Genomic DNA, 26615 nt, shown 5'->3' with positions numbered 1-26615 from the left:
TAAAGATGCTTAGGTGCACTCTGTCTGAAGTGGCAGTGATTTTGAGCTGAGGCGAGTGAGCTCCACCGCTCCAGGTAGCTGCCTGGCCCCCAGTGCAGCAGCAGCAAGTAGCTGGTTACCAGCAGGTTAAGAACAGACCTGGTTAATGCCCACACGCAATCCAAATCTGGTGGGTGGAGGTGAAGTAAACAGAGTCCATTGCACGAGCAAATAGAGACACTCCTATTTGATGGGCAGATGTACACCAAGTTTCATTTAGGAACAGTTTCACAGATGAGCTCTGAGTCCTTAATGTAAGGCTTTAAGATGGAAAGAGTCATCAAACATGAAGGTGAGAGGAATCGCTGCATGATGCGCCATGCTGTGCAAATCTGCATAACATGCTCTTTTCTCCCAGCTCCCAACATTAGAAATACTTATGCCTAGTCATTTTTCTTGTACCACACACTCAGCCTTACAGGAAACCATTTGGAAACAGAGACCTTCTCTGGAAGTTCCAGTGATGTTGAAGCCAATGCAGAGGTGAGGGGGTGTGAGGGCATCATCCCTTTCACTGCTCATGGCTGAAACACCACTTACTGGTCTGAAAACAATTCCAGTTGAGACCATGAGCATTGCTGAGAGTAACGTGATAAGCACTAGGCTGTTATCTAGTTAACCCCCTGTTGCTGAAGACCCTGATAGTACTGTCCTATTTATTGACAGGAGCACTGCCTTTCTGCTGCTTCTCCCTCCTCCACCTCAGTGCCAGCCCCCATTGCTAGAATGCACAAAGGAATTATAAAGAGAAACAGGAGACAATGTTGAACAGCTGTAACATTTCTCTGCCAGGGCAAATCTGAAGGGATAAGAGCCTGGGCTTTTGATGTTTGATATCCGTAAGCTCCTCCAAGTTTGAAACACATGAACTCTGTGCAGCTGCTCCTGCTTGGACTGCCCACCACAACTAAAACATAGAACTATGAAGGTTTTACTATTATTTCTTGTCTTGAGTTTCTCCTGGGGGCTGTAGCAGGAAAACACAGAACAAGTACTGCCAAAGGGGCAATTAGGGGCACCTTCTGTAGGCGAAGGGTCCCCAGAGAGTGGGCTGGAGGAGCAGGAAGGTGACACAAAACAAAACAGTAACTTGCAGCAGTGAAAACACCAAGATCCTGGAACCTGACTTAAAGCTTAATATAAAATGAATTAAATTTATTGTGACTAACAGGTTATGAAGTACCAATGGGTTACTGGATGGCACATATGTCCTATGTTCTTTCTATAGACAAACAAAGCATATATCACAGAATCACAGAATAGCTGGGGGTGGAAGGGACCTCTGGAGATCATCTAGTCCAACCCACCTGCTAAAGCAGGTTCACCTAGAGCAGATCACACAGGAAATAGAGTGACAGTCCCATCCACACCTTTTCCTCTGTTTTCTCCTCTTCATTTCTTCATTATTCTTCCTTCCTGTACTTTATTGCCAGCTATAGTTTTAGCCAGAAGTCCTACTCCATAATATATGTTTTAGGCATTGGGCACTTGTTATATTTCACTGCAAATCTGTTTACTGCTATCCCTTCTGAATATTGATAAGAGAATACCAGATTTTTTAAATGAATCTTGCTCATGAATTTTTATCTGTTTTTGTTGTTTGATAGTATAAGCAGATAAATTGAGGACAGCAAAACTCAAAATTTTATTCTTCATGTATTAATTTTTTGCTAAGTCCCTCTGTGATTTTAAATGTTTGATTTTCTTCCAAAAATATATTCCAAGATGCTGTTTTTAAAAAAATCAAACAAAAACCTTTCTTGGCAAACATCGCCGCACTGGTTGCTCAAATGAACATGTGAAAACAAACTAGAAATGGCCAGAAGGAAATAAAGTTGCTGATTCCAAGAGCCTGCAGGGTAGTTTTCTGTGGGACCAAGACAAAAAAATTTCTTGAGCAGGTAGTACTTGTGTTTCATGGCAGAGGCTAAAACCTGAGAAGTTATTTTTCCCAGAGCTACTGCTGCTGCTGCTGTAACCAAAAGCACCATGTCCCATGAGTGGGATCATGCACTGGCATTTCCAATGCAAAAGTGGTGAGCAGCACTGGAGGTGGCTCTGGGGTTGTGAACATCAGAAGGGCAGAAGCAGAGCAATACAAAAGCGGTGGCTCTGCCCAACCTGTTTGTCAGGAGCTTCATAAAGGCTCACAGAGTTTCCCAGTGCTGGGGCACAGCAGAGAACACTGAACACACATTGCTGCTTTGCTCACCTAAGTCTCACTGCAGAGCTACAAGATGCCCACATATACTGTTGGGTTTGCATTCATGATCAGGCCATGGCTGTTCCAGCCACAGGGAAACAGCATACACAGATGAGAAAAAAGTGTGTCATTTGAGATACCTGCTGCTTTGAACCATCTCATTACATAGTATGCACTGCAGTTAGCAGTATTATAGCCTGAAGGAATAACTGACCTTACAAAGGAAACTTGACTTTTATACCAGAATGTCTGCCCCAAGGTCTTGACTTTTGTAAATGCACATACCTGCTCCCATTCTGTAAGGGAGTGGACAAAGAGGAACCAGAGATGCATCTGGAAATGTGAGTACTTTAGACCACAAATCACAGCAGAATTTGCAGAGACTGCGACATGTTGTAATTGTTGAACTCGTGTTTGCTATCTGAAGCTTTACCAAGCTGGCAGGGAAGAAGGAAGAAAGTAGCTCTAACTCTGTGAAGTGTTGAGCACAGGACAAAATTTTGGCCTGGAAGCCCTTGGGACACATCCCCAGACAAGTTTCCACACTCTGAGGTGCACTGCAGTCTCCTCCTAAGGGGATGCCGTGTTGCAAGGCTTGGTCAGCCATAGGTTTGGTCAACCAGGACAGAGCTGCACCCTTCCTTGGGCTTGTGAGAGAGCAGAGCTGCACAGTGCCAGGTAGAGAAGGAAATGAAAGGAGTGGCAGAAAGTGATGGCAGGAGAGTGTAGCTCGTGGGAGCCCTATGTGGAGGCCCACTGTGAAGGCTGGTGTGCAGTGACAGAAGATGACTACTGGTGGATAGGACATGAAAGAAGGTGGGATCCCTGCTATACCCAGATGTGTAGACAGCTTAAAAGACAGATGATGTATATGAGACCACTTGTCACATGTCCAGGTTTTTAAGAGCGATCAACAGTTACTGTGGAGGAAAAACAACAGTGGTGACAGTGGGTGGAGAACCACAGGGTCTGCAGAAAGCACCCATACGGCAGACGAGTCATTAGGGGTTGCCAGCGGGGATGGTCTCATGCTGGAGAGCTGCTTTCTCGCAACTGTCAAGGTATAGCACAGGTTCAGAGTGATGCTGTTGTCCCGCTCAACCCTTGATTCATTTCAGCAGTCATCAGGATGTTCTTCAGCTGCTTGGCAGGAATCAAAATCCCACGATTGCTACTCTCAGGGAAGTTCTCAAATTATGTGTTAGAAATGTTAAAGACAGCATTGCGTCCCATAAGTGGATTATTTCTTTGAAACAAGCCAGACCGTGTGTGTAAGAAACCAAGAAGCATCAGTTTCTGAACACAAACAACAATGAGGTGGTTCATCCTCATTTCCTGTAGTATTATAGCACCGTATTACTAATCAAGGAAGCTGGTACTGGTATGTCCATCACGCAGCCATCTCTCAGCTATGCTAGAGAAGTGTCCTCTTCACTATAGTGTTGTGTTACCAAAACAATCCCAATTATACCCCAAAATTACCTCTGTGTTCATCCTGTGGCTTTAGGACTATATAAACTGGCTTTACAAAAGGCTTCCTCCACTGTACAGTGTTATCTTTCTGTCCCTGAAACATTGTTCCCTAAAGCTCAAATTTTGTTATCTAGTGCTTTCTTATTTTAAATTATGGAATAGCACTGAAACCATAAAATGGAGCCTTCATTGCTTCTTTCTGAAAAAAATTCTGCCTTCATTTTTATACAGTTGGTCTCTGTAGCTGGTGTGATTTGCTTTGCTAACTTTGCAGGAAATATATCAGGCAGGACTTTTCTTCAAACTGTTTCTTTGCACCTTTCACATGCTTTGTACCCTGTTAGCTATCATTACTCGATATTCTAAATTCTCCACTTTCAGAGCAACACTTCCCTGGACAAGAGCCCCCTTCTCATTACACTTTTTCTCAGCAGTGGACTTTCCTTCAGATTTAAGCCTAAGTAAAAATTAAGATGTCTTGTTTTCTTTGGCAGACTGAACTCATAAAAAAAGAAATTAAAAGGGTTGTCTTTTTATGATGGGTGTCATGTTTGACAAGCAAGAGAATTGTTGGAAATGTGTTGCTACCACTTGCTTATTATAGCAAACCCCCAACAGAAAAAGACTTTTAAAAAATGATTTATTTTGAAGAAATATGCATTGCATTCACACAGCAATGGGTTAGTTGTGCACCCGCGGCTGCTGCAGCTTCCCAGCTCCTGCAAGGCTCTTGCTTAATCAGGAAACATGTTTGCCTTACCCCGAGGTTTCAGATCGAGGTAACAACTGTAAATGAGCAGCAGCAAACTGCTGACGACAAACGTGTGGTAGAATGTGTTCATCACCTTTCTGTCCAGCCAGTTCCCCCCTTTTGAGGAAGGCTGTAACACCATAGATGTGCACACAACATACTGCACTGCAGGGAAAGTCGGTGTGGTGTCGGTCGCCACTTCATTTATTTATTCTCTTAATGTCAAATTATCACAGCCTGTTGTCTGTCAAACAGCTCTGTCTTCAGTCTCATCTTAAAAACTCCACACCTAGACCTTATTAGAGCAAACTCCAAGTATTTCCTTTATGGAGCAGCACCTATAATGTTCCTAAAATAATCAGCAAACGGAGATTCTTTCCATAGCAACCACACAGCAGAAGATCTTTCTGATCTTCTCTAGTTGTTGTCTGAAATGGTATCTAGTTTTCAAACCAGAAACACACCACATCCTTTTACCGAACAATATTCCCTTCAGAATTAAGGTCTTAATATTTTTGTATGTTGTGTTGTCCAACATAGGAAGTCATTCATATATATTATGTCCAACAACATTGTATCAGGCAAAGAAATTGTAGAAATGCAATAATCATTAAACACTTCATTTGCCTTTGTTTGTATACCTACAGCATCCATTTCTCAGTATTGTCGACATTTTACTTTGCCACTGTGATTGCCATGCACTATTTACTTGCTGTATTTTTAACATTTAATCATTTATCAGAGATTTGAAATATCTACAGAGGTTATAAAGTGTGAATAAATACCTCAGATCAGATCCAATTTTATTTTTATTCTGTGCATTTACTACTGTCATTATTAGCTGACATTCTTTTAGCTCACTGTACTCTGCCCATAATCTAACCCATCCTGAAGAGGCGGGCAGCAGTGTACAAAGTTATTATAAGTATCTTCAAGTGTCTTCAAGGATTTTCTGTACTTGGACTGCAAAAGCATTTTGATCTGCTGTTGATAGAATGGGCACAATAAATCCCATCGTTACAGTTCCTAGAACATCACCTATTAATAAGGAACAATCTGGAGGGAAAAGAACATAATACAAATTCATCACAAGCAGACTCAGAAATAGTCCTTCGGGTTTTGACTGCATTGCTTGGCATCACAGCAGCTGTGAATTTCAACCCCATCCTGCAAGTCACATATGGTTAGCTCTCCCTTTCTGCCTGGAGAACAGAGATTTTTCTGATTGTGAAGGTTTGCTCCTACCAATGCAATGCAGTCCATTCTGTCATTCTTTATTTTTTATTATTTGGTAAAAATATGTTGCACCTGCAGCCATGTGCAGCTATAAAGGCATAATTTTGTGGACTGAAACACATTCTTGTTGGCTCCCTCTTGAAGTCCACTGTCTGCCTGTCACCTTATTATTTTATTTTTCAGAAGAATCAGGTCTGGAAGTGTGGAAGCCGAGTTTCACATTTTCAAATGTTTAGATATGAAAGAGCAGCAAGGGATTACATCGCTAATGCCAGCTCAGTCCTACCGCAGCTGGCTTGTACCTTAGCCAGAGACCTTCTCTTTCTACTCTGCTGGTCTGGCAAGTGTGCAGCCCCGGGGCTGCAGAGCAGCTGCCACCGCGGCTGTGGGTGGCTGCCACCTACTCTGGCAATCTTACTGGTTTGGTTTTTGCTAAACTGGTGCTGCTCTAAACTAAGCCTGGACACTTCACTTGTCCAGTTGCTTTCCTATCCTGCTGGCAAATTCTGCTCGTGTTGTTTTGCCTGACATAAACCCGTCTGGCTGCCCTCATGTAATCCGTTCACTCAGATAATTCCCAGGTTGTTTATTGTGGACCCCGTCCAACACCCGTTGAAGGCAGTGCAACCTTCAGCTGCCTCGGCAGCTGTCAGATTGGGCCTATAAAACAGGGACATTTTTTATATTTTCAGGGTATTAAGAGCTTAGATTGCTTAAAAACTGTACAGTATGTTTTGATCAGGATGAAAGGAGGAAAGACAATAGGAAAAAATTACCTTTTTCCAAGTGTTTTGGAGACATTTTGGAAGAAAAGACATTGCTTGGATTAAGGTGGTCACCCAGACCCCTGAAACAGACAGGAGACAGACAGGGTCCCATCAGGCAGGACCCATCAGCCCTTTCAGCCTCTTCTCTGCAAAGAGGGAAGCCTATTCTCCATCAGTTGTGCAGGCAACAAGTTTAGACTAGACATCAAGTTACCAGACAGCCACCAGTGGATCATGTAGAGACACAGATAGATCTAAGATGAATCCCACCATTTTACCCTGGAGAAATACACTTTTTAGTTATTCTGGTCCAAGAACACACGAGATTAAAGAGTCAGACCTCTGGCTGCCTTGGGGAGTTCAAATTCACCTTGGGGAGGAGGGGAACTTCTCAGCACGGGAAGCAATTAGCATCAGCTCGGGGGAGACTCTATTTCTTCTTCCCAGGGTCAAAGAGAAAAGGCAGTAGATTAGCTTCAAATGGTGGTACATTTTTCACTAGATGCTTCTGACATGTAATGACACTGTATTATTCTTCATTTTTTTGAAGTATTATTTTGGTCTAGGCATCATTCATAAATCCACCTCTGTGGCGCAGAGATTCCATTCTGACAACAGTGTGGAAGTCTCATATATATTTTGCAATTCTACTTAAGTCATTCATACATTGGAATTTATTAATAGTTGTGACTGTCATTCGCATGACAAATTCTCAGGCAGGTTTCTGTTGATAGAGAATTCAGGTATACCCACAATTCAGGTATAATGCTAAGCTTCCAGTAAAACTGATGATGTTACCTTTTGGAGCCAACACACTCAGGCTCCAAAACTTAATACCCAAAGGGCAGCAGCCGTTAGTAAATGTGCTGCACAATGTGTTATGTAGCAATTTGCCTTAAATAAAATATAATTAGGGTGATTTCACAGAAGCTATATTCAATAACATCTCTTAGTGGTTAATTTAACGGAAATGAATTTCCAATTTTGTTGTCCAGGTACTTAATGTTTTCTCCTCCTTTTTTTAAAAAGAGTGTTTTTCAAAGACCTGTGACCACCCAGGTTACTATTACTTAGTAACACATCCAGTTTCTGGCTGCAAGGAAAATTTAAAACCCCAGTAATATAATTTGGAGTGAGAGAATCCACCATTGATAAAATCTTTACAGATTTTATCTGCATTTTGAACTAAAATGGGAATCAGTCTATGCCAAACAAGAGAGGCAACTTCTGGGTTGTTCTGTTTGATTCTGGCTATAGAGATATGTCTAGAAGGGCTTTGGAGCTCCTGGTATCAGTGTACACTACCAATGCACCTTGATCCCATTTTGGAGCAAGACCAAGCAGCCATAGCGCTTTGTAGCAACCTGATTTCTACCAGAGGTACAAAAAATTGTATCTCCTTGAGATCAGGTTCTTGACAGTTGGGTGACAGGGATGGAGCGTGTGCTGCAGCACACAGCCACCAGTCACCTGTGCCTTGCAACGTCCATTGCTTACCTTGTGATTTCAAAAGCAAACTAATTACAAAGTAATTACAGTTCTCCAGACTGTGAAAAGACAATGTAGACACTGTAGATTAGGCTTCTTAGATTTTCAGAGTATACTCATAGTGGTGGACTCTGCCCAAAGTTTCAATTGATTGCCAAGTATGAACTCTCATCAGAAATCTCAGAATAGGGCATAGTGTTCTTCTACAGTCTCCAAACCAATAACTATTAGTTATTAATTATTACTTATTATTATTAATAATAATAATAATTCATATGTGTTTATTTTTCCTCTGCAGGTAACATTTTGACACCAATATGGGAAAGCAAAACAGCAAACTACGCCCTGAAGTCATGCAAGATTTGCTAGAAAGTACAGACTTTACAGAACACGAGATCCAGGAGTGGTACAAAGGCTTTTTGAGAGACTGTCCAAGTGGACATTTATCTATGGAGGAATTTAAAAAGATATATGGGAACTTCTTCCCTTATGGGGACGCTTCTAAGTTTGCGGAACATGTATTCCGCACTTTTGATGCCAATGGAGATGGAACAATAGATTTCAGAGAATTCATCATAGCCTTGAGTGTGACGTCAAGAGGTAAACTGGAGCAAAAGCTGAAGTGGGCATTCAGCATGTATGACCTTGATGGGAACGGCTACATCAGTAAGTCAGAGATGCTGGAAATCGTGCAGGTAAGTGCTGCTCAGAGACACCCCTTGGCCTCCCTCCTTCAAGTGAATTATGAAGCGATGAGACACTGAATGAAAAACTCCAGCAGCATTTGGGGGTTTATGATCTTGGTTCCTTGTATAACCGCTTACATATAAAATGTTCTTTCATATGGCAAAGATCATGTGACAATTCAAGCTACAGCACTTGATATCCATTGCGATATCTCCTAAGCAACACAATGTTTAAGAAGTTCTCCCTCGTCAGTTCTGTTGGGCTGGGGCACAGCAACTAACCTGCTGATAAATGTGATTCTGTTTTCTGAGAAATAACTGTCAATTGATTACAGTTAATTACAGTTGGACCAAGCAGGTATCTTAGATCAACTAGGTAGTGTACCTTTAAGGAAGGCAGACTCCCTCCCTTAAGAAACAAATCAATTTTGAAACTATGATGTTGTGAAAAAACAGCTCACAAAATTTAAGAGGTGTCTGTCTGCATAATTCCAGTGAGGTCTGCACACTTAGTATTATGCTAGCTATCTTCATATTAAGTTGCCAGTATAGATAAACCTTATCTGGGTAGACAATGATGCCATACACAGCCTCTTGGACGTGTTTTCCTGCATGTTAGTAGGACTCCCACCTCACTTTGGCTTCCTCTAACATGTTTTTATCCGTAAGGCACAGCATTCTACTGAAAGTTTTAAAACACTTTTATATGGTAGTATATTTACACAGCTTGAATCTGTATAAGCCAGGACTGATTAAAAAAAAAAAAAAAAAAAGGTTGTTATCAAGATTCTTTCTTTCCCTGAAAATTTTGAAGAGTACATAATTAATGTACTGTGTTATTCAAACTTATATTTGTGCCGGAAATCCAAGGAAAGGAAGGTACACAAATTACACGTTGGAATGGAAAACTGCATGTACACAGTCAGCCTAGCACGTGGTGCCCTTGTGTTTCTACCAGGGCTCTTCTCACATCCTCCAAACTGTAGCTTACACCACTGCTTGCACTGCTTCAGCAAGAGCAGATACAAAGCTCAGCTGCAAATGTAGGGTCGTTGTGTCCTCTTTCACTTGTTCTGTTTTGTGCTCCTGTCTGAGTTGAAGAGCAGGATTGCATTCAGACACAGAGACCTCCCTGTCTCTGTGCCATGACAAACCCCATGGAATATTTGCATTAACTGATACTCTGTTCTTTACAAATCTTCCTCTCCCCTGGTCAGGGCAAACAGGCTGTCAATTGTTGTTTTTCTAGCTGTATTTCTCCTCACAAGAAAACAAAGAGAATCCTAGAAGAACTAGCAAAGTTGAAAGCAAACACAAGAAGCTAAACATGTGTGAGCATCTGCTCCTCAGGAACTGGAGCTGCCCCAGGGACCACGGGGCCCCTTGCTGCCGGGAGCAGCCCAGGACGGACTCGGTGCTGAATGGCAGCGCAAACCCCACAGACCAGAAGATTTGTAAACAGGGAGAAAAAAGCCATAAATGTGTTCTTCTCAAATTTAATGAAAACATCAGTGGCTGGGGTCTCTGTAGCGAGTCGGGCAAAGACCAGCAAAGCCAGCAGGTTTTCCCATTTACCCCAGATTTACTCACCAGCATGCTTAGAGGCTGAAATACTCCACCTTCTCTTCATATTCGTGTTGGTAACAAATCATAGCATTGTCCTTTGCAACCATGATGCCATCATCAAATGAAACTGCAGCTTAGGGATCAGCATAGAGCAACTTTTTGTCAATTTATATAACCAACTCAGAGCAGCACATTGCATACAGGCCTCAGCCTGGCATTCCAGCCCTCCCACTGCACTTCTTGGGAGGTTTGGCTCTCCCCTCCTTTCAGATTACACCAGAATCTCAACTGAGCCATGCTTTATCTTATTATCTCACCCCACGTTTTGAGGCACTACGCAAAAAGCAATTTGGGAAGTAAACAGACTAATAAGCCTGAGCAACAATCATTTCTACCATCATCATCATGGACTATCAGCAGGTTTCCAACCAGGAAAGCTGCCCTTTCTGTGATGGAGATTCCCATGAGGCAACGTGTTTGTAGATCTCACCCTGTTCTCTTATCCCAGTTTTTTTACGGTCACAGTGATCTCTCTGTATTGCACTGGTCAACTGTAGCTCTTCCCGGTGGGTAGGATTTGTTGTGTAGTCTCTGGAAGCATGTTCAGCTCATATGTGAAACTGAAGTAGATGAGCACATTTTCTTGCTTTATTGAGAAGTTCCTTTGATGTAGAGTGATTAGACATAAAAAAACAGCTAACAACTCTCACTTTCATTTACAAAAGATGATTATTTTTTAATATGGAAAGACAGGATTCTGTATCAAACATCTTCCTGGGAGCCCTCAGCCATCACAATCTTTCTGATAGTGAAAAACAGAACTCTGTTATGTCTCTGATACATGTCTCAGAGGAACCTATTACAGGTCCCTTATCTAGCATACATTTGCATGTTGATGTAGCAGGATTTATTATGTTTTCATCAGGATTTTTGCATGAGACAGTACATCAAAATGAATGCTAAAAGAAACAACATCAATCTAAAAGTCTAAGTTTCACAGAAAAATACTGCCCCTGTTACTGTGGGATTACTGTATCTCAAATAACATAGGGGCAAGGCATGGTTTTCTTCTTTTTCAGTGTGCTTTACTTTGTGCGTTGGAAGTCTTCTCTCTGCAATGATTTTCCATGTTATGCTGATGGTTACTTGCATTTCCTTTCTCATGCTCTGGTCTAACACTGCTGCAGGCAGTGCAGGCATTGCACCCTTGCTCAGCATTGCAAGAAGGCACTTGCGGTAACAGAGGTAGGAGCAGTAGCACTGGAACAGCAGAGCTACTGGTTAAGATGGCTCATGTCCCACAGGATGCCAAACAGATGAACATGAATGGTCCATAACGGATTACTGAAGCAATGGGCTGCAGGGCAAACCACCTGCATTCCTTGAAGCTCTGTTTGCCATAGTGTGGTTAACACATAGCCTATCACAGACTCACTACACCTGTCCATGAGCTTCCACTAGACAAGTCTCCAAAAAGCCCTGCTTAGTGACACACATGAGCCATACACATGGAGCTGGCTGCACACTTTGGAGGATCACATAACCTGAAGGACATTAGTGGTGGGCTGATGATTACAGAGCCTAAGGAAAGAAGGTCTGTGGGGTACTGCTACACCTACCAGGCATAGCACACCTGCAAAGTACTGTGGGAAGAAGCTACATAGCCTGCACTCTTGACAGACCTCACCACAGATCCTCTCAGATTCTCCTGCTTTAGGAATGCTTTTCATGTTCCCCATATGTTTACCTATAATCTAAATAGCTCAGTCCACTCAAAAATAGCCACAAACCAGCTAGAAGATTTGTGTTTGTTCCCCTTGTTGAAATGGGTTATATTTGGTGAGAGTCACTTAAAATAAGAGTTCAAATAAGAAATGGAAACCTTTTTCTAAGGGTACATTTTTTCATGATATGGAGTCATAAGGCATCTTAATAATACAAAGCTGAGAGATGAGAATAACACAATCAGAGCACACAGGTTCCATTTGCTGGGCTATCTCATTTGTAAGCCAGGAAGAAACAGAAGCTAATATGGGAAGAAGCAGAAGCTGACATGGCTCTCAGTAAAGGCAATGTCAAAAGTCTCCATGAGATTGAGAGGAAAGCAAATTTTTAAGACTGCTTATTCACTTCATGAGATTTTTAGCTGTCAAAATTTATTTCAACAAAGTAAAAAGGATTGACTGAAAATTTGTGCTGTCATTGCTGCCATCACCATAAGAAGCTCTTTGACACTTTGCCAAGTGTAGCAGGAAAGTGCAGCCCTCACCAAGGTTTTTGACCTGAGTGCGTCAATGTCAGCCAGCGACTGGGAGCAAAACTTGTGTGAATTGGTAAAGGGGTGAGATTTGCCCTAAATCACCCACCTTATTTACATGCAGGTGGAAGATCAAAGAGGAGAGCTCAGCACAGAACCAACCAGTTCAGATTAAGTTAGAACCTGTGCTCACTCCAGTGATGCACACAGGGCTCTGGAGGCACAATTTTTTAGTGGTACTCAGGGGCTCCAGGGAGCTGTAAGGAGCCCTCCTGACAGAAATTCACCTGCAAAAGCTGCCATGACTCAGGTAGCTACTCATAGATAACCACCTCCAAACCTTCTCCTGATGAAAGCCACTGATGGCTCTCAGCTCAAGTGCTGCAAGGCTGAGGAGTTGTACTCCATATGGAGCAGAGCCCCTGCAGCCTTTCAGTCCCAGGTTACAGCCTGGGTTAGCACAGCCCAGCTCCATGCAATTATCACATGAAACCTTCCTTTCAAACTTGTTCTTTCAAACACGCAATAAAGAGCTCTGTGTAGCTGCATTGAATTAATATGAGGCAAGTCTCAAGATTCTTAATAAGCTTTAACTGGCTTTTACTTTGGGAAAACTTCCCACTGAACTTCTGAGTAAGGACGTAAGAATTTGTCCAGAGTAACCATTTTCAGCATGAAAGGAACGCTCACTATGTTATTCCCATCTGGCTTTCCTAGAATATCTCATCTGTTATTCCCTTCACACGCCTCTGTGAAAAGGACCCTGTAGGATGAAGTCATCCTGAAGTGCTTTTTATTTTTTGTCCTAAAAATCTGCATATTCTTACTATGGTTACTTTGATCATGGTAAACATGCCTGCACTCCTGGTCTGGGGCATTCCTCCCACACTTTGAATGTAGATTCTCTACTTTGCCATCCTCTCACCCAGAGCGAGAGCATGACCCCTCCACCTCTCTTCCTACCCCAGACAAAAGCCAGACAGCTTAAGATGCTTAAAGACTGGCAGATTTATAAGCCTCATCTCTGCTCTGACCCTTGTGAGGCTTGCATGCTGATGAGGATGAGGAAGGTGTAAATTCTTACTGTCCACCCTCTCCTTTTTTTTTTTTTTTCCCTCTATTGTCTTTTTCCCCTCTATTGTCTCTTTCCCCAAGTTCCCTCATGTCTATGTTCACGTGCTGCCATGTTCATGCATTCTTCTCTTCTCCTGGTTATCAGATAAACACAATTGTGTGGACAGCATCCCTGCTTAGGCTGTGCCCAATACTCTGGCACCCTAATTCTCTTGGGAGTCTTTGAGCACTCCTGCAGTGCAAACGATGATGATGTTAATGATGATGATGATGAAAAGGGTGCCCACCACTTTTTCATTCATCCATCAGCTGCTCATGCTGAAATGTTCTCCTCTGCTCCCCTGCTCGTGCCAGCATTGTAGACTTACCGGAGGGCAGACCAAGAAATCCATGACCACGGTGTTGGTGACATAACTTGGGGAGCAGATGTTTGATTGCGCTGAGCATAAGCAATGAATATTTTATTAAACAGACAAATGCTTTTCTCAAGGTGTAACTCTCTAAGTTATTTAAAGGACAGAATATGTGAAAGGTGAGCTGGTGGCAGAGGAGAAGCCAGCAAGATGTCCAAGGAAGCGGGTGCTCCCCAGTCTGAGTGTAAAATGTCTGTATTACTTAGCAGCACCCTCCAGCTGGTGAATCTGTGCTGTTATATTCCTGGGGCTGGCCCTTGGGGACCCTGGGCCAGGTGACGGGAGAGTGCTAGACAAAGTGCCTTCATGAATGGGAGAAGGGGAGAGGGGAGATTCAGTGAGCAATCGCACTTGTGCCAAGGAGCTCCTCCCAGAGCAGGAGGAAGTAGAGAACAAATTGCTAAAGCAGTCACATCTGCCCTAAGTTATGAACTTACCACCGCAGACACTGTGTTTTGGGGGGGAACAAGAGTTAGAATCTGTGGAAGAAAGTGATACACATCTACAGACTGCTGGGCAAAGTGACAGCCCAGTGCAGCACCTGTCAGCCAGAGGCCAATGAAGTGCAAGGGGCAGCAGAAGGAGCTGGTCAGACCAGGGCAATGCTGCCTTGGACTGGAATGTGCAACCTCTCCAAGCAGCCAGGAGGGTCCCCTGAGGCCACCACCCTGCAGCCATCTGGCTGCTGCTGCACTCCCGGCTGTGTGGCACTGTGAAGATGTTTAACACCAAAAACACTTTTTTACCAGTACTGCATGCTCACATTTGCAGGCAACGTTTGGATAACCAGTTCAGAGACAACGACTCATCCCTGTTTTAAAATTAAAATTACCTCATTCTTAGGGGCTGATAGTACCATACGTGACTAACAGAATTATCTGTGCAGAGAATAGCTACGGGTGGCAACGGTGTCGTGTGGGACCAGAACATCTGCTGCTGTGGAATGAATTGTGAATGGGGCTTTGAGCTGTGTACACACACCAACCCCCAAGGAAAAGGACAACTCCTTGCTGGTCAGGTCTTCATTATCTGTGAGACAAAGCAAACATAGAGAGTGGGTCACTGCCCTCTCCATGGGCAGGATGCTGACCAAGGGGGAAGAGAAAGGAGATTGGGGAAGAAGCAAAAGCAGGGTGAGGGGACGGGGGGTGGTGAGGACAGAGTCTGGGTAGCTGAAGCATAGAAGCACATCACAGCATGGGACAAGACCTTGGTGGTCTTACCATTCCCCCCAGGCACTGGGAGCTGCCAGAGTCTAACGTGCCGTACAAGTGATAAATTCATCTGAAGACTGTTTAAATGAGGAAAAATGTAACCTCGATCCAAACCCAGATTGTGTTAGACTGTGACTAAATAAGGAAACACGCTATTTCATAAAAGATCTTCCCACTGAAGAGGGCAGCTGCATGTACTGGTGCCACCCAACTTCCTTCAGCCTCCAGAGAGCAGGTCCCAGATGATGCTGCTGGGATATTTTCTGCCTATTTCTGTCACCAGGAGATAATCCTACCCCTGCACTAAGACAGTGTGTTTCTTACCAGCTCTTTGCTCCTGTCATATTACACAGGCAATCTATAAGATGGTTTCTTCTGTAATGAAGATGCCAGAAGACGAGTCAACACCAGAGAAGAGGACAGAGAAGATCTTCCGCCAGATGGACACCAACCGTGATGGTAGGCACCCTCCAGACACCGGGGCGGCCACCTCTGCCCCCATGCTGATGGGCTGGGGTGTCCTGCCCACATGGGTCGACCCCTCAAACCCACTGTTCCTCCTTTGGCTGCCCAGGCAAAGCCACCACCATCCACAGACAGAGGGGTGCAGGCAAGCCTTTGACTTGCAGGGCTGCTTTCCCAGGGATTTTCCTTGGACTCCCCCAGCTGCCTTCCACCATGCTTGTCCAGAGCCTTCGCAAGTGTGCTGCAACCCACCCCATATGCTAAGCAAACACTTTTATTTTCCAGGAAAGCTCTCTCTGGAAGAGTTCATCCGAGGCGCCAAGAGCGATCCGTCCATAGTCCGTCTCCTGCAGTGTGATCCCAGCAGTGCCGGGCAGTTCTGAAACCATTCTTTGGATGAATTATGTATCTGCTTTTTATTTTTTCCTTGCCAAACAACATTCATGGTAGTGTTGCCTCTGTATGGCCAATTATGCCTTCATTTGTGGCATTTATAGCTTCTTTTGTTGTGGATTAATTATGAGAATGCTGAATTGCTCTTAACAATTTGTCCAGAGCAGGGGCAGTACTGTTTTAAACAGATATTGTGGTGTTTTTGTTGTTTTAAAGATTTTGTTTTATTTTATTTTTGTTTGTTTGTTTTAAAGTGTCTGTTTTGGAAAGTATGTGTTGAGAAGGAGTAAAGTGACAACAAAATTCTTGGCAGCAAGACACACTGACAGATTTTAGATTGCTGCTTTAGTAGCTGAGTATTCGCCCGCAGGACTTGAAAGTCTAGTAGAGGTCGAACCAAAGGGGTTGTGATGGGTGGTGCAGGATTCACCTGGAACCTCCTCTCCTGTCTAGTTAAGGTCAAAGACAGGATCAGGAAGAAGTACGAAAGCTCAAAACGTGTGCAGGGTGTATCATCTGCACCCCTGCTCCTATGCCTCGTCGTTTCAATGCTGTGAACATTTTCCAGGTTGTGAAGGAGAAAGAGAAAAAAAAAAAGGTTGACATTTTTTACTAGGTTTACAGTGGTTGATTTCACACAGCTTTGTCTGAAAATTCAGCAATTTGCAATCCTGATCCCCAAATCCACAACTGACAATACCTCTTGCCGTTTGGGATCAGCGAAGGCAGACACAGGTATGGAAAACTGGGTCTTGACAATGACTTTGAGGGAAATGATACATGTTGAATGTGAAATTTTCAGGTTAGTAATAAAGCAGTTTTTACTAAGGAGAGTGGCATTCACATGAGGAACTCACAGACACCTGCAAGCAGCTCCAGCTGAAGCACATCTGCTGTTGTAAATGATCTTGCATGGTATGAAGTTTTGGGTGTGTTTTTGTCTCTCTCCACGTAGCTAATGGAATTTCTGGGCCTGCTCTTAGGGGAAGGCTGTCATCAAAACTTGTTTTGAACATAAAATTGTAGCATTTATATTTCATTTATTTTGGTAACATTTGAAAAATCTGTACTGAAATAAGGAAATGGTACGCTTACGGTATATTTATATATATACAAAAATTAAAACGAAACAAAAAAAAGATCAGCTCTTGAGAGAAATGTTGAATGTTTATCTTTTCACCTAGATGCAGGAGTTCTGAAATTTGCTGCTGTAAAACTTTATCCTTTGGTCCAAGTTCCTGTATGCAAAGTTAGTGCACATACATGGGATTTCTTAGGGACTTTACAAGCACTGCTGCAATGGAAAAGCTTTAGCAACAGGAGGCATTATGCTGACTAAATTGGCATTAATCTGTCATTAGCTAAATTCTGCTCTGTGATCCTGTTGGAGAGCTACCCATGGAGGCAGCGCACAGCGCTGGGAATTCGTGAGCTTGTTAGAGTAACCTTTGTCTGACAGGCAAGGTTGGCGTTTTGACAAGTGACCTTGTAGATGCTAATCCCCAGTAGCCTTAATTTAAAATAAGCTAAGTAAAACAAGTCTGCTTTGCAGGTGATGATTAGCTAAATGCTAGTTAGATGTCATGAATAAGTAGATGAGTATGAATAATTTTTTGTCAAACACTAGCTAGCATGTACAATGACTGAGAGAAAAAATCCTAGACTGAATTTTTCCATACCATTTGCTTTGCCAGCTGCGAAGTGCAGAGCATATTAAAATAAAATAAAAAAAAAATTGAAAATAACGTTGCTAATCAGCTGTACTAAAATTATTATGAGTGGCTAATTACACTCAATAAATGCCTTTAGGCACACACCTTTGTCTCAAATGATCATAGAAATCCAGTTGATTATATATTCCCATTATATTAATCAAAATACCGAGCAGAGATGAGAAATGAGAAGGCAAAAGAGGTCCAACCACAGCCACAAGCAGATTTCAATACCTGATGCTGTTACAAGCATCACTGGCAAATTTGGCACCAGTTCTGGCTGATGGAAATGTTCCCGGTCTCTTTTTCCCTAATCTTCATTAGCCATCCTGTGCATAACTCTAACCCTTTCCAGGAGAGCCTGTGCTTACCTTCCTCAGGGTAATTTTCTGTCATGCCTAGAGCGGTTCTGGCCCACTCTCTGTCCTTCACCTCACTCTGGAGTGCTGTGAGGGTTGTTTTTCAGCAGGACAAGCCTGGCCAGGCGGCTGGGAGTTGCTGCAGGAGGGTTAGATGGGAACAAGGAGCCCCGCTGCCCCAGCCCAGGGTCCTCCACCACCACCACTGCATGGGCAGGACCGGGTGACGCTGGAGAAACCTGCTGAGCTGCTCACCTGTGGGCTCAGTGCAGGTACCCAGGCCCAAAGCAGCCCAGACCTACAGAACCTGGCGTTTACCGGAGGTGAACTTGGACACCTTCTACAGTTCCATCTTCTTAATGTTGTGAAAGCAGTTGTGTGTGAATGAAACTTTAAAAACACTGACTTTTATTTCAGTGACTGCGTTCCATCTCTTTTTAGTCAAATATTCCTGACCCAGAACCTAACCTTTCAGTTTGTTTTTGTTTTTTTCTCAATAGTTTAGGGGCTTTGGGGCCAGGCTTGCTTCACATGTTAATATTGTACAACACGTGTTTGAAAACACAACCTACAATATGACCCCAGGCCAGCAGAGATGTAATTCTTCCCACAGGTCACAAAATCTGGAAGAATAAGAATTAGCCTACAGCTGCAGAGGACGTAGCTGGAGATAAGACTAACGTATAAACATTTACAGAGTAAACTAAGGTTATTCTTTTACTTGACTACGACTAATGATTGGTATTAAGTTATTAGCTATCCCTTTCTTTCTCTGCCTCTGCATGTGTTTCAAAAGCAATCTACAGCTGGAGTTGTGAGCACCCACAGACTCAGATCAGCAGGACAGCTGTGGTGTGCTGCACCTCAGATTGCAATTTTCTGCTTTGCTGCCATTCTCATTTGCAATCATAATGGCCTTCATAAACTTTCTGAAGACAAAATAACCTATCCTGTATAAAATAGCACAGCAAGTCAGACACTTTCAAGCGATCAGTTAGCAATATTTCCACATGGGAAGGATGGCAGACAGCACAGCCTATTTCACATCACCTCTCAGTTTTGTTGATGCTCTCTCCAGCATTAGTCACATGTGAAAGAGGTAGCCTTCCCTCGTGTTGTCCTTCCCTCATGAATTAACGTAACCTTCCCACATGAATTAACAAGTACATCCTGCATGTAGACTGAATCCATGGGCAACTCCTGTTCCATTTATCTGGCATTCCCAGTCAGCTTGCCAAACGCTGGGCCAGAAGAGGTGAAGTGAGGACTATGGCTTGTGAGATGTGCAGCAGCCTGGCTTGGGTTTAAGGTGCTTTGGGAAGGGAAAAGGGAACATAACGCTTGTAAAACCAGCACGCCTATGTTTTTGTGAGCACTTATGGTTTGAGAGACACTGAAGAAAGAGCTGTGTTTCAACATTATTTTAAGCCCTGTGAGTCCACAGCAGTGGATGTTCCTGGAGTACACAGAGCTGTGCTTTTCCTCTTGCTGTTTTAGGAGCTTGTAGGATTTTCATCGTATTGTTGGAGCAGTCTTTTGTTCTTCTCTGTTATAAAGCACAACCTCCACATTTGTTAGACACTGCTGCTTAAAAACAGTAAGCTAGAAGTGTGTAACTTCTATAGCTGGATGAGGTCTCTGTGCAGAAGCATTGCACACCAGCACAAGAAGTGGTCACACACAACCGAGTCCCCATGGTTTAATAACTACTCCTGGGGGCTCAGCCCCAGGACTTTTCAGCGTGTGTTCTTGTCACTGATCGCCAATGTGCAATAATGCAGCTTAGCTTAATTTTCTTTCACTGCAGACTAAGGCTAAGTCGCATTACCTTGCATGTGCTGTGGGCTAGAAATGCACACATGGGCAGAAACCTCGGCTCAGCTGACTCATGGAAACTTGGTGAACTGTGGTAACTTGATGTTGAGCCCTAATCCACAGACTAAGCTGAGATGAAAACATGGCTGTAGTTATACATCTCTCAGTACATGTGAACCAGGGAACACGGTGACAACTGGCAAGTCCCTGGGGACATGTGGCAGTGAGGAGGGAATCCCCTGCATCAGAATTAATGTCATGAGCTCAGCTGTCTCCCTGTCTTCCTTATTTTAAAACTGTCTTTTTTTTTTTTTTAGCAACACTGGTGAAGATGCAACATGATAGCAATACAGCACAGTCAGGCTAAAGGAGCCATCCTTCGAAAGAGTTTCCTTTCGAAGCCTGGTGTGCAAGCACCAAGCAAAACAAGCGGAAGGGAGGGCTGGACAAGACCTCCCGAACACCCACCACTCCAGCACCTCCTTTTGTCTTGCTCACGGTGCTCCCTCAGTTTCCTGTGGGGAGATGGTCCTTGGGCTCAGGAGTTAGGGGTCAGGTAACCGGTGCAAGGCCAGTGGAGAATATTTCACCTGCCCTTTGCACAATGTTTGGATGCATTCTTGGTTATGTGTCGTACTGAGTGGGATCCCATGCAGGAGTCTTAAAGTGGGGGATGTTGGTTTCCTTGGTACCGTGGGCAGAACATGTGCTTAGAAATGCAGAGAAACTTGGCAAGCCTCAGCCAAGCAGCGCTCCAAGTTGCATGCGGAATTCTCCACTGACTGTGCGACAGACAGATAAGATACAAAGCAGCGACAGATCGGACTTGTGGTGTGATGTGCCCTGAGATAGCGCTAGATCAGAAATGGCACCTTCTAGCTGAGCTGGTCTGTCTGCTGTGCATTCAGAGGTGCAGACAAAAGACACTTTTAAATACCTTTAGCATGAACATGCAGCTGCAGGAGTAGAATAACTCTGCTCCTTCTCACATATATGCAACACAGCCGTCCGCTGTGTCCCTGTTAGGAGTCGAACAAAGAGCTGCCAGGACAAGCATGAGGCGTTCCCTAAGTGTAACTGAGGGCAAAACATTGCCTGCAAGAGCTCTCTTCCCAGTCATGGACAAAAAGGAAAAGCTCTATTTGACTTTCAAAGCCCAGGTGCCTTTTTCTGGGCTGGGATAGGTGAGAGGAACAGCTGTGTTTTAAGCATGTTTTAAGCATGGAGGGGAAAAAGCGGCAGGGTTTGTAAATCGTTGTGGAAAGCAGTGACACTAGAAATCGGGACCGTCACTGAGGGGTTGCAGAAGCTGTTAAGTGCCTCTGGCGTTCAGAGCAGCAGAATGATCGGTCAGACACAAAGTCCATCTCCTCATCCCTTGCAGAAACCAGTCCTGGCTATCACAGGTGTCTCAGTTAGCAGTACCCCTTATTCCAGTCTGGCTTTTGCTGTTGTTGCTCTCAAATCATCCATACTGAGAAGCTGTTTCAGGGGTGGGGATTTTCACAGGATAAAATACTTAACAAGTAACAGCTGGAAAGACCAGATGTGAGTTGCTTCTTGCAATGTACAGGTTTGATTTCCTCATTGCTCCCACAGGTCATAAGTGTTATTTTAATATGTGTAGTTGGGGTTGAGATATCACATGTAAAATGCTGACTAATGCACAATAAAGAGGCAAAAAAGAGTTTGGGTTGTAGTGAACAATGTGAAAAGCCTAGAGAAATGAAAAACTGTAAGAGTCATCATTGCCTTCAGGTCACAGTCTGAATTTGCCAGGTGAACTCCCCTCAGCCATAGTCAGCACAGAACAAGTCGTCTGTGCCAGTCCAGTCTGTGTGACCTCTGGGGCTGTTTCATCACCATGTCACCATGGGATGAGGATGGGGACTCTGGCTCCTGCCACTGAGATGGTCATCTGAGCTTATTCAGCCTGCTGAGTGCTTCCCAGATCCCAAAATACCTGACGGCCACTCTCTATTGTGTTCACTTAATGCACAGCTGGAGATGTGTTAGATCTTCCCCTCTTGACCTGATATTATACCAAAGATGTTCTCACCTTCCAAGGCAGGCACTCAGGGTGTCTGGCTCTCGGAGGCTTTGTGCCCACCTCCCGGTTGCCGTCCCTTCCCTATCTGGGAATTAATAATGAACACCAGCTCCTGACACCTGGAAGAACCAGGCTTGATGCACTTAGATGGAACAGTTTCTGATTTGGTTCCCGAGCCCTTGACCCTCCTGTCTATAGCTTGCCAACTATTCTATTTATTTCCTATTATTAAGTAATGGTAGCATTAAACATTTCAAGAACATGCTGAACCTCTGGAACAATGTGATTTTCATTGTCGTGTGTGTGTTTGTCGATGCCCTGCAGACTGAACCTGACCAGTGCTCACTCTCCGCTCCCATGGTTTATTCCATGGAGAGCTGATTTCTTCCAAGCAGGAGCAGTATCTTCCTATGCATCACCATTCAGCGCACAGTGCCCCAACGCTGCCTGGAGCATCCAGATGCTGTGGACCGAGAGATAATTTTGGTGCAGTAATGTCAGGCGGAAACTCTTCCTACCATCTGTTAAAAAACACGTGTGGAAGGGTGTGACCTCTGGTTTTCTCCTCCCTGGGGACAGGGGTTTCAGCAGTATTCAGGGCTGGCCTCATGTTCCCCCACCAAATGGGATGATGGTGATTAGTAAACCCACCTGAGAAAATCCTCTTAAATTCTAAGCTTCGTCTGTGCTGTTAATTGGCTGCACTCAGAGGGAAGATTAATGGGCCCTGTGTGGCTGTCTGTGGGAGAACTCACAGTTCTTTGTCACCACCACATTTTGTTTCCTGTGATTAGTTTATTCACATTTCCAGGGCAACCAAATAGTTTCTATCAGTATCTGGGAGAAAAAGAAAAAACAAAACCAGAGTTTCAATCTGATAAAAATCAAAGGAAGCTTACTAAAGACATTGTGCTCCGTGTTAGTCATATGAATTCTCTACGAGATCACGTTTCCTTGGTGTTTTCTGTTTGATTTCCTTATTCATGTTTTAGTTGTGGTTTTTATTTCTTTATTACGGGTCCGCTTAGATTCAGCCCTGCTGGTCATTTAACTCACACACCAGCAAAAATCTCAGTTGTCCCACGAGCAGATCTGCCTGAACGATCACTAGCAAGGTGGGCTCACTGTGCCTAGTGAAAACGAAGCGCTTAATTATGTTAGGGATTATTTTTGTCTGCACATTTGCTGCTAGGAGGCAGATTGAGACATGTTCCAATATGCTTATCCCTTCCATTTGTTCACTTCAATTCCATCCAAGCAGTCTTGTAGTTTATATTTGTATATTGAGTTCTGTTTCACGCTTGAACCCAAGGTGACCAATACTGGCTTCTTCTGACAGAAGTACTTGATACTTTTTGATTTTTAAAGATTGCTGAGTGAATGACAGATGGATGCAAAAGTAAATAGATGTTTGTTTGAGTACATTACGCAGACATTGATGCTATGGAGACTAATAAATTGAGATGAACCATGGCCAAAAGGTGAACAGATCTAAGTATCCAGTTCCCATTTAAGTCCGTGACCATTCCACAGAGAGACCTTTCTCATCCTTGTTCCCTCAGGCTGTTCCTACATTGCAGAGTAGAGCAGAGATACCAAATCTAACTTTAAATAAGCTACCATGGGCAGACTAACCGCAGCAGCATGGAGTTCAGCATATCCTGTGTCTTGGTAAAATTAGATACCTCTCTAGACGAATGCTTTGTAAGCAAACCTACATATCCTAAGGAAGAATTTTACAACTCCGAAAGGAGAGGGACAACTATGAATTAAATGAATTTCATTTGCATAGTTTTCTTATGGCTGTCTAGAATTGCTAGTGTCCTGCGTGTAGTTGCCTATAGCTATGGTGTTGTGTTAACTTTTCCTCCCGATTCTGTTGTAAGCTCATCTGGTGATATTCTGAGTCTCCAGACAGTTCTCAGCCAAGCAAAGCCCATGGGAAGGATTTCTGGAGGTGCGTTGCCTTCAGGAGTTGTCCCAGTGATGTTGCATGCTTTGGGAACATGTACCTGCACAGCAATGCGTTAAACCTACCTGGTAAAATGGAAGCAGATGGTCAGGCCACTGGAGGAGACAGAATTGGGTGGAGGGTTGTGTAAGTGTTTGTGCCCCCCAGCACGCGCACCGTTCCCCCTGCTATTAACTTGCAGTTAGGACCTTTCTTGAACTCTTAGTGCTGGAGTAAATTTTTTAATGCTGATAATGTATTTGTATTAGGCAACATACTAAAAAAAAAAAAAAAAAAATTACGTCTCTCTGACTGTCCTCTCCTCTCAAGAAGCTGTTCTCTTCTGTACATATGATATACAGAATGTATGGGAGTCTTACCAGCATTGGTTTGCATTTTTAAGACTATACTAACTAATGCGTGATATTATTGTGTTCTCGTAGTGGCATCTTTGATGTAAGATGTAAAAACTATTTGATTTTTTTTCTGCTATTGTTCAGCTTTTAGAGATAGCACCAAGGACTGCATGTTCACTAGAATCAGCCTTTTTCAAGGGCCGTCGTAGCTGCACACAGGCGCCAGTGTTGCACCCGAAGAATAGCACCTGCGTTCTCATTTTAATAGGGGTCAGTTTCGAGCGGAAACTTAATTCTTCCTGAAAAGTCTCGTTTTCTGTCTTTACCTCCCTCAGACTCAGACGTTCCCATCCCACGCTGAGCGCCAGTCCCAGCCCCAGGAGGGGACCTGGCCGGGGTCCCTGGTGCTGCATCCCACTGACCCCAGCCCAGGGCTCACCCTTCTGCACCCACTTTTCCTTCAGACTGCTGGCCATACCAGGACAAAACCCACGGGTTCACATTTTAAGACTGTTTGTGCAAGCGACTTTAAAATAAATTAACTGAAATTTTGAGGAATTAAGCAATTAAGGAAAAGAAGAGCCTGAGCAGCAAGTTTGGGGTCAGAATCTCATTGGGGTGCTTAACATAGAGAGAACTTGGGGTCAGTCTCTACAAGATGAGACCACTGGGGATTTAGGTTTACATTTCCTGTTGGGTTTGAAGGGGGAAGAGGGTCTCCGATCCAGCCTTTTGGACAGGGCTGACTTAGCAGATTGAGTCTGAGAGAGATGCTTCCCCAGGTCATGTCCTGGGCCAAAAGACAAGACATGCTGCAGCTTAGGAATATTTTTCTCTTTTAGTTTTTTCCTTTATAATGGAGGGAGCAGTTCAGACTGCACCTGGCAAAAATGACTGACTTCAAAAGCATGTTTTTCCTTGTTATATAGACACCCACAAACCAGCATCATGTGGTTAAAAAGGCGCGTTTGTGATCGTTTCTTTTTCAGTGCCAAAATATATAAGCAGTATTGTTTGAAGGGAAATACGTTTTTTTTTACTGTATTGTTATTACTGTTGAACAAATATTGTTTTTAAATGTTAGATTTTGAAGACTTTTGTATTGTAAACTGTTTTGTGACATGGTGCTTTTTCATACTGGAATTACTGATTGCACCTAAATATGAATTATTTTGTTTTCTTATATAAATATGTAACCTTGAACAATCTTGATGAAAACCAATGTATGGTGGATACCAACGGTTCAAACAAATTCTCCTACTGAAACCCCCTAAATGTTCTTTCCTACTAATAAATATTCTGCTGCAGCTAGCTAAGATGTGCTGTGTGCTCTTACTCTCTTCACAATGGAGCTTTAAAGCCTCATGTAGCCCCACAGGCTGGGGAGCAAAGCTCGGAGAAGCCCTTGCCAGCTTCCTCATGGCCCCCAGCCCCTCACTGCCATGGGCAAGGGGGCAGCAGCTGGACAAGCCAAGCTGGAGGCTTAGCAAGGGCTTAAGCCCTGCCTGGGTGCTGCGCTGGCACATTGCAGCCGGCTGGGCTCCCCGCTGCTAATACAGTTTTCTTCCTATACCAGCTAAAACCAGAGGCCGGGCACAGGGTGAGATAACACGGGGTGGTTTATGAAAGCGAAGAAAGGACAGAAGAAGGATGAGAGCCCTGGTCTTCTGGAGCTGGAAAGGCCAGCTTAGGTGGGTGATGGAAGCTTTCCCTGCCATAGATAAATCCTTCTCCAGGTTTAGGGTGTTTTTTTAATCCCCAAATGACTGGCACACCATCAGGGAGACAGGATGTGGGGAGGGACCGTGGGTTGGTAGGGTGGTAGCTGCGGTTAGTCACGCCGAGACACGGCTCATGGGGCAGCAGCAGAGCCCATCGCAGCAGGGGCTCCTGCCAGCTGAGACCGGCTCTGGAGGGGGCTGGCTCACACCCCTGTGCGTGTTCCATAAGCTCCTCAAACTTTTACCTAGGTTAAATTTGGAGCTGGGATTAGCACCAGGGTACTAAAATTAGTTTAAATCCCACTGGAAGGTAACTGAAACCAATGCCTATTTCCTCTTGAGATTAAAAAGAACCTCAGCCTATTTGTGGAACTGCACATTAATATGGCTGTGAAACAGGCTGGAGCCTGGATGGAGTGTCAGCTACATCGCCCATGTCCCTTGTGTGCTCAGGGCACCTTCAAACTGGCTTTAACACATGAGCTTCCAGTGTAGCAGAGCCCATTATATACATTCTCCTCACCCTTCTGGCAGGGCCATAGTATGATTTAGCATTAAGGCATAAAAAGGCAGAGGTGTAAGGAGGTGCTTATGTGCACTGACATGCTAAAACCTGCCACTCACCG

The 26615-nt window shown here is 43.8% G+C and overlaps 1 protein-coding gene across 1 annotated transcript in view; it reads left to right on the top strand.

Moving 5' to 3' along the window:
* Positions 1–17854, top strand: part of NCALD (neurocalcin delta) — a 55282-nt gene extending 37428 nt beyond the window's left edge. Inside the window, exons 2-4 of the mRNA XM_005499405.3 lie at positions 8256–8652; positions 15521–15626; positions 15918–17854. Coding sequence (XP_005499462.1) covers positions 8275–8652; positions 15521–15626; positions 15918–16015 — 582 coding nt within the window. The 5' untranslated portion in view covers positions 8256–8274 and the 3' untranslated portion in view covers positions 16016–17854. The remainder of the gene's footprint in view (positions 1–8255; positions 8653–15520; positions 15627–15917) is intronic.
* The last annotated feature ends 8761 nt before the right edge of the window (positions 17855–26615 follow it).

The sequence above is a fragment of the Columba livia genome, chromosome 2 (genome assembly GCF_036013475.1).
Source record: "Columba livia isolate bColLiv1 breed racing homer chromosome 2, bColLiv1.pat.W.v2, whole genome shotgun sequence".
Classification (NCBI taxonomy): domain Eukaryota; kingdom Metazoa; phylum Chordata; class Aves; order Columbiformes; family Columbidae; genus Columba; species Columba livia.
The sequence above is the reverse complement of the archived record's forward strand: the minus strand, read 5'-3'. Positions and strand labels throughout refer to the sequence as shown.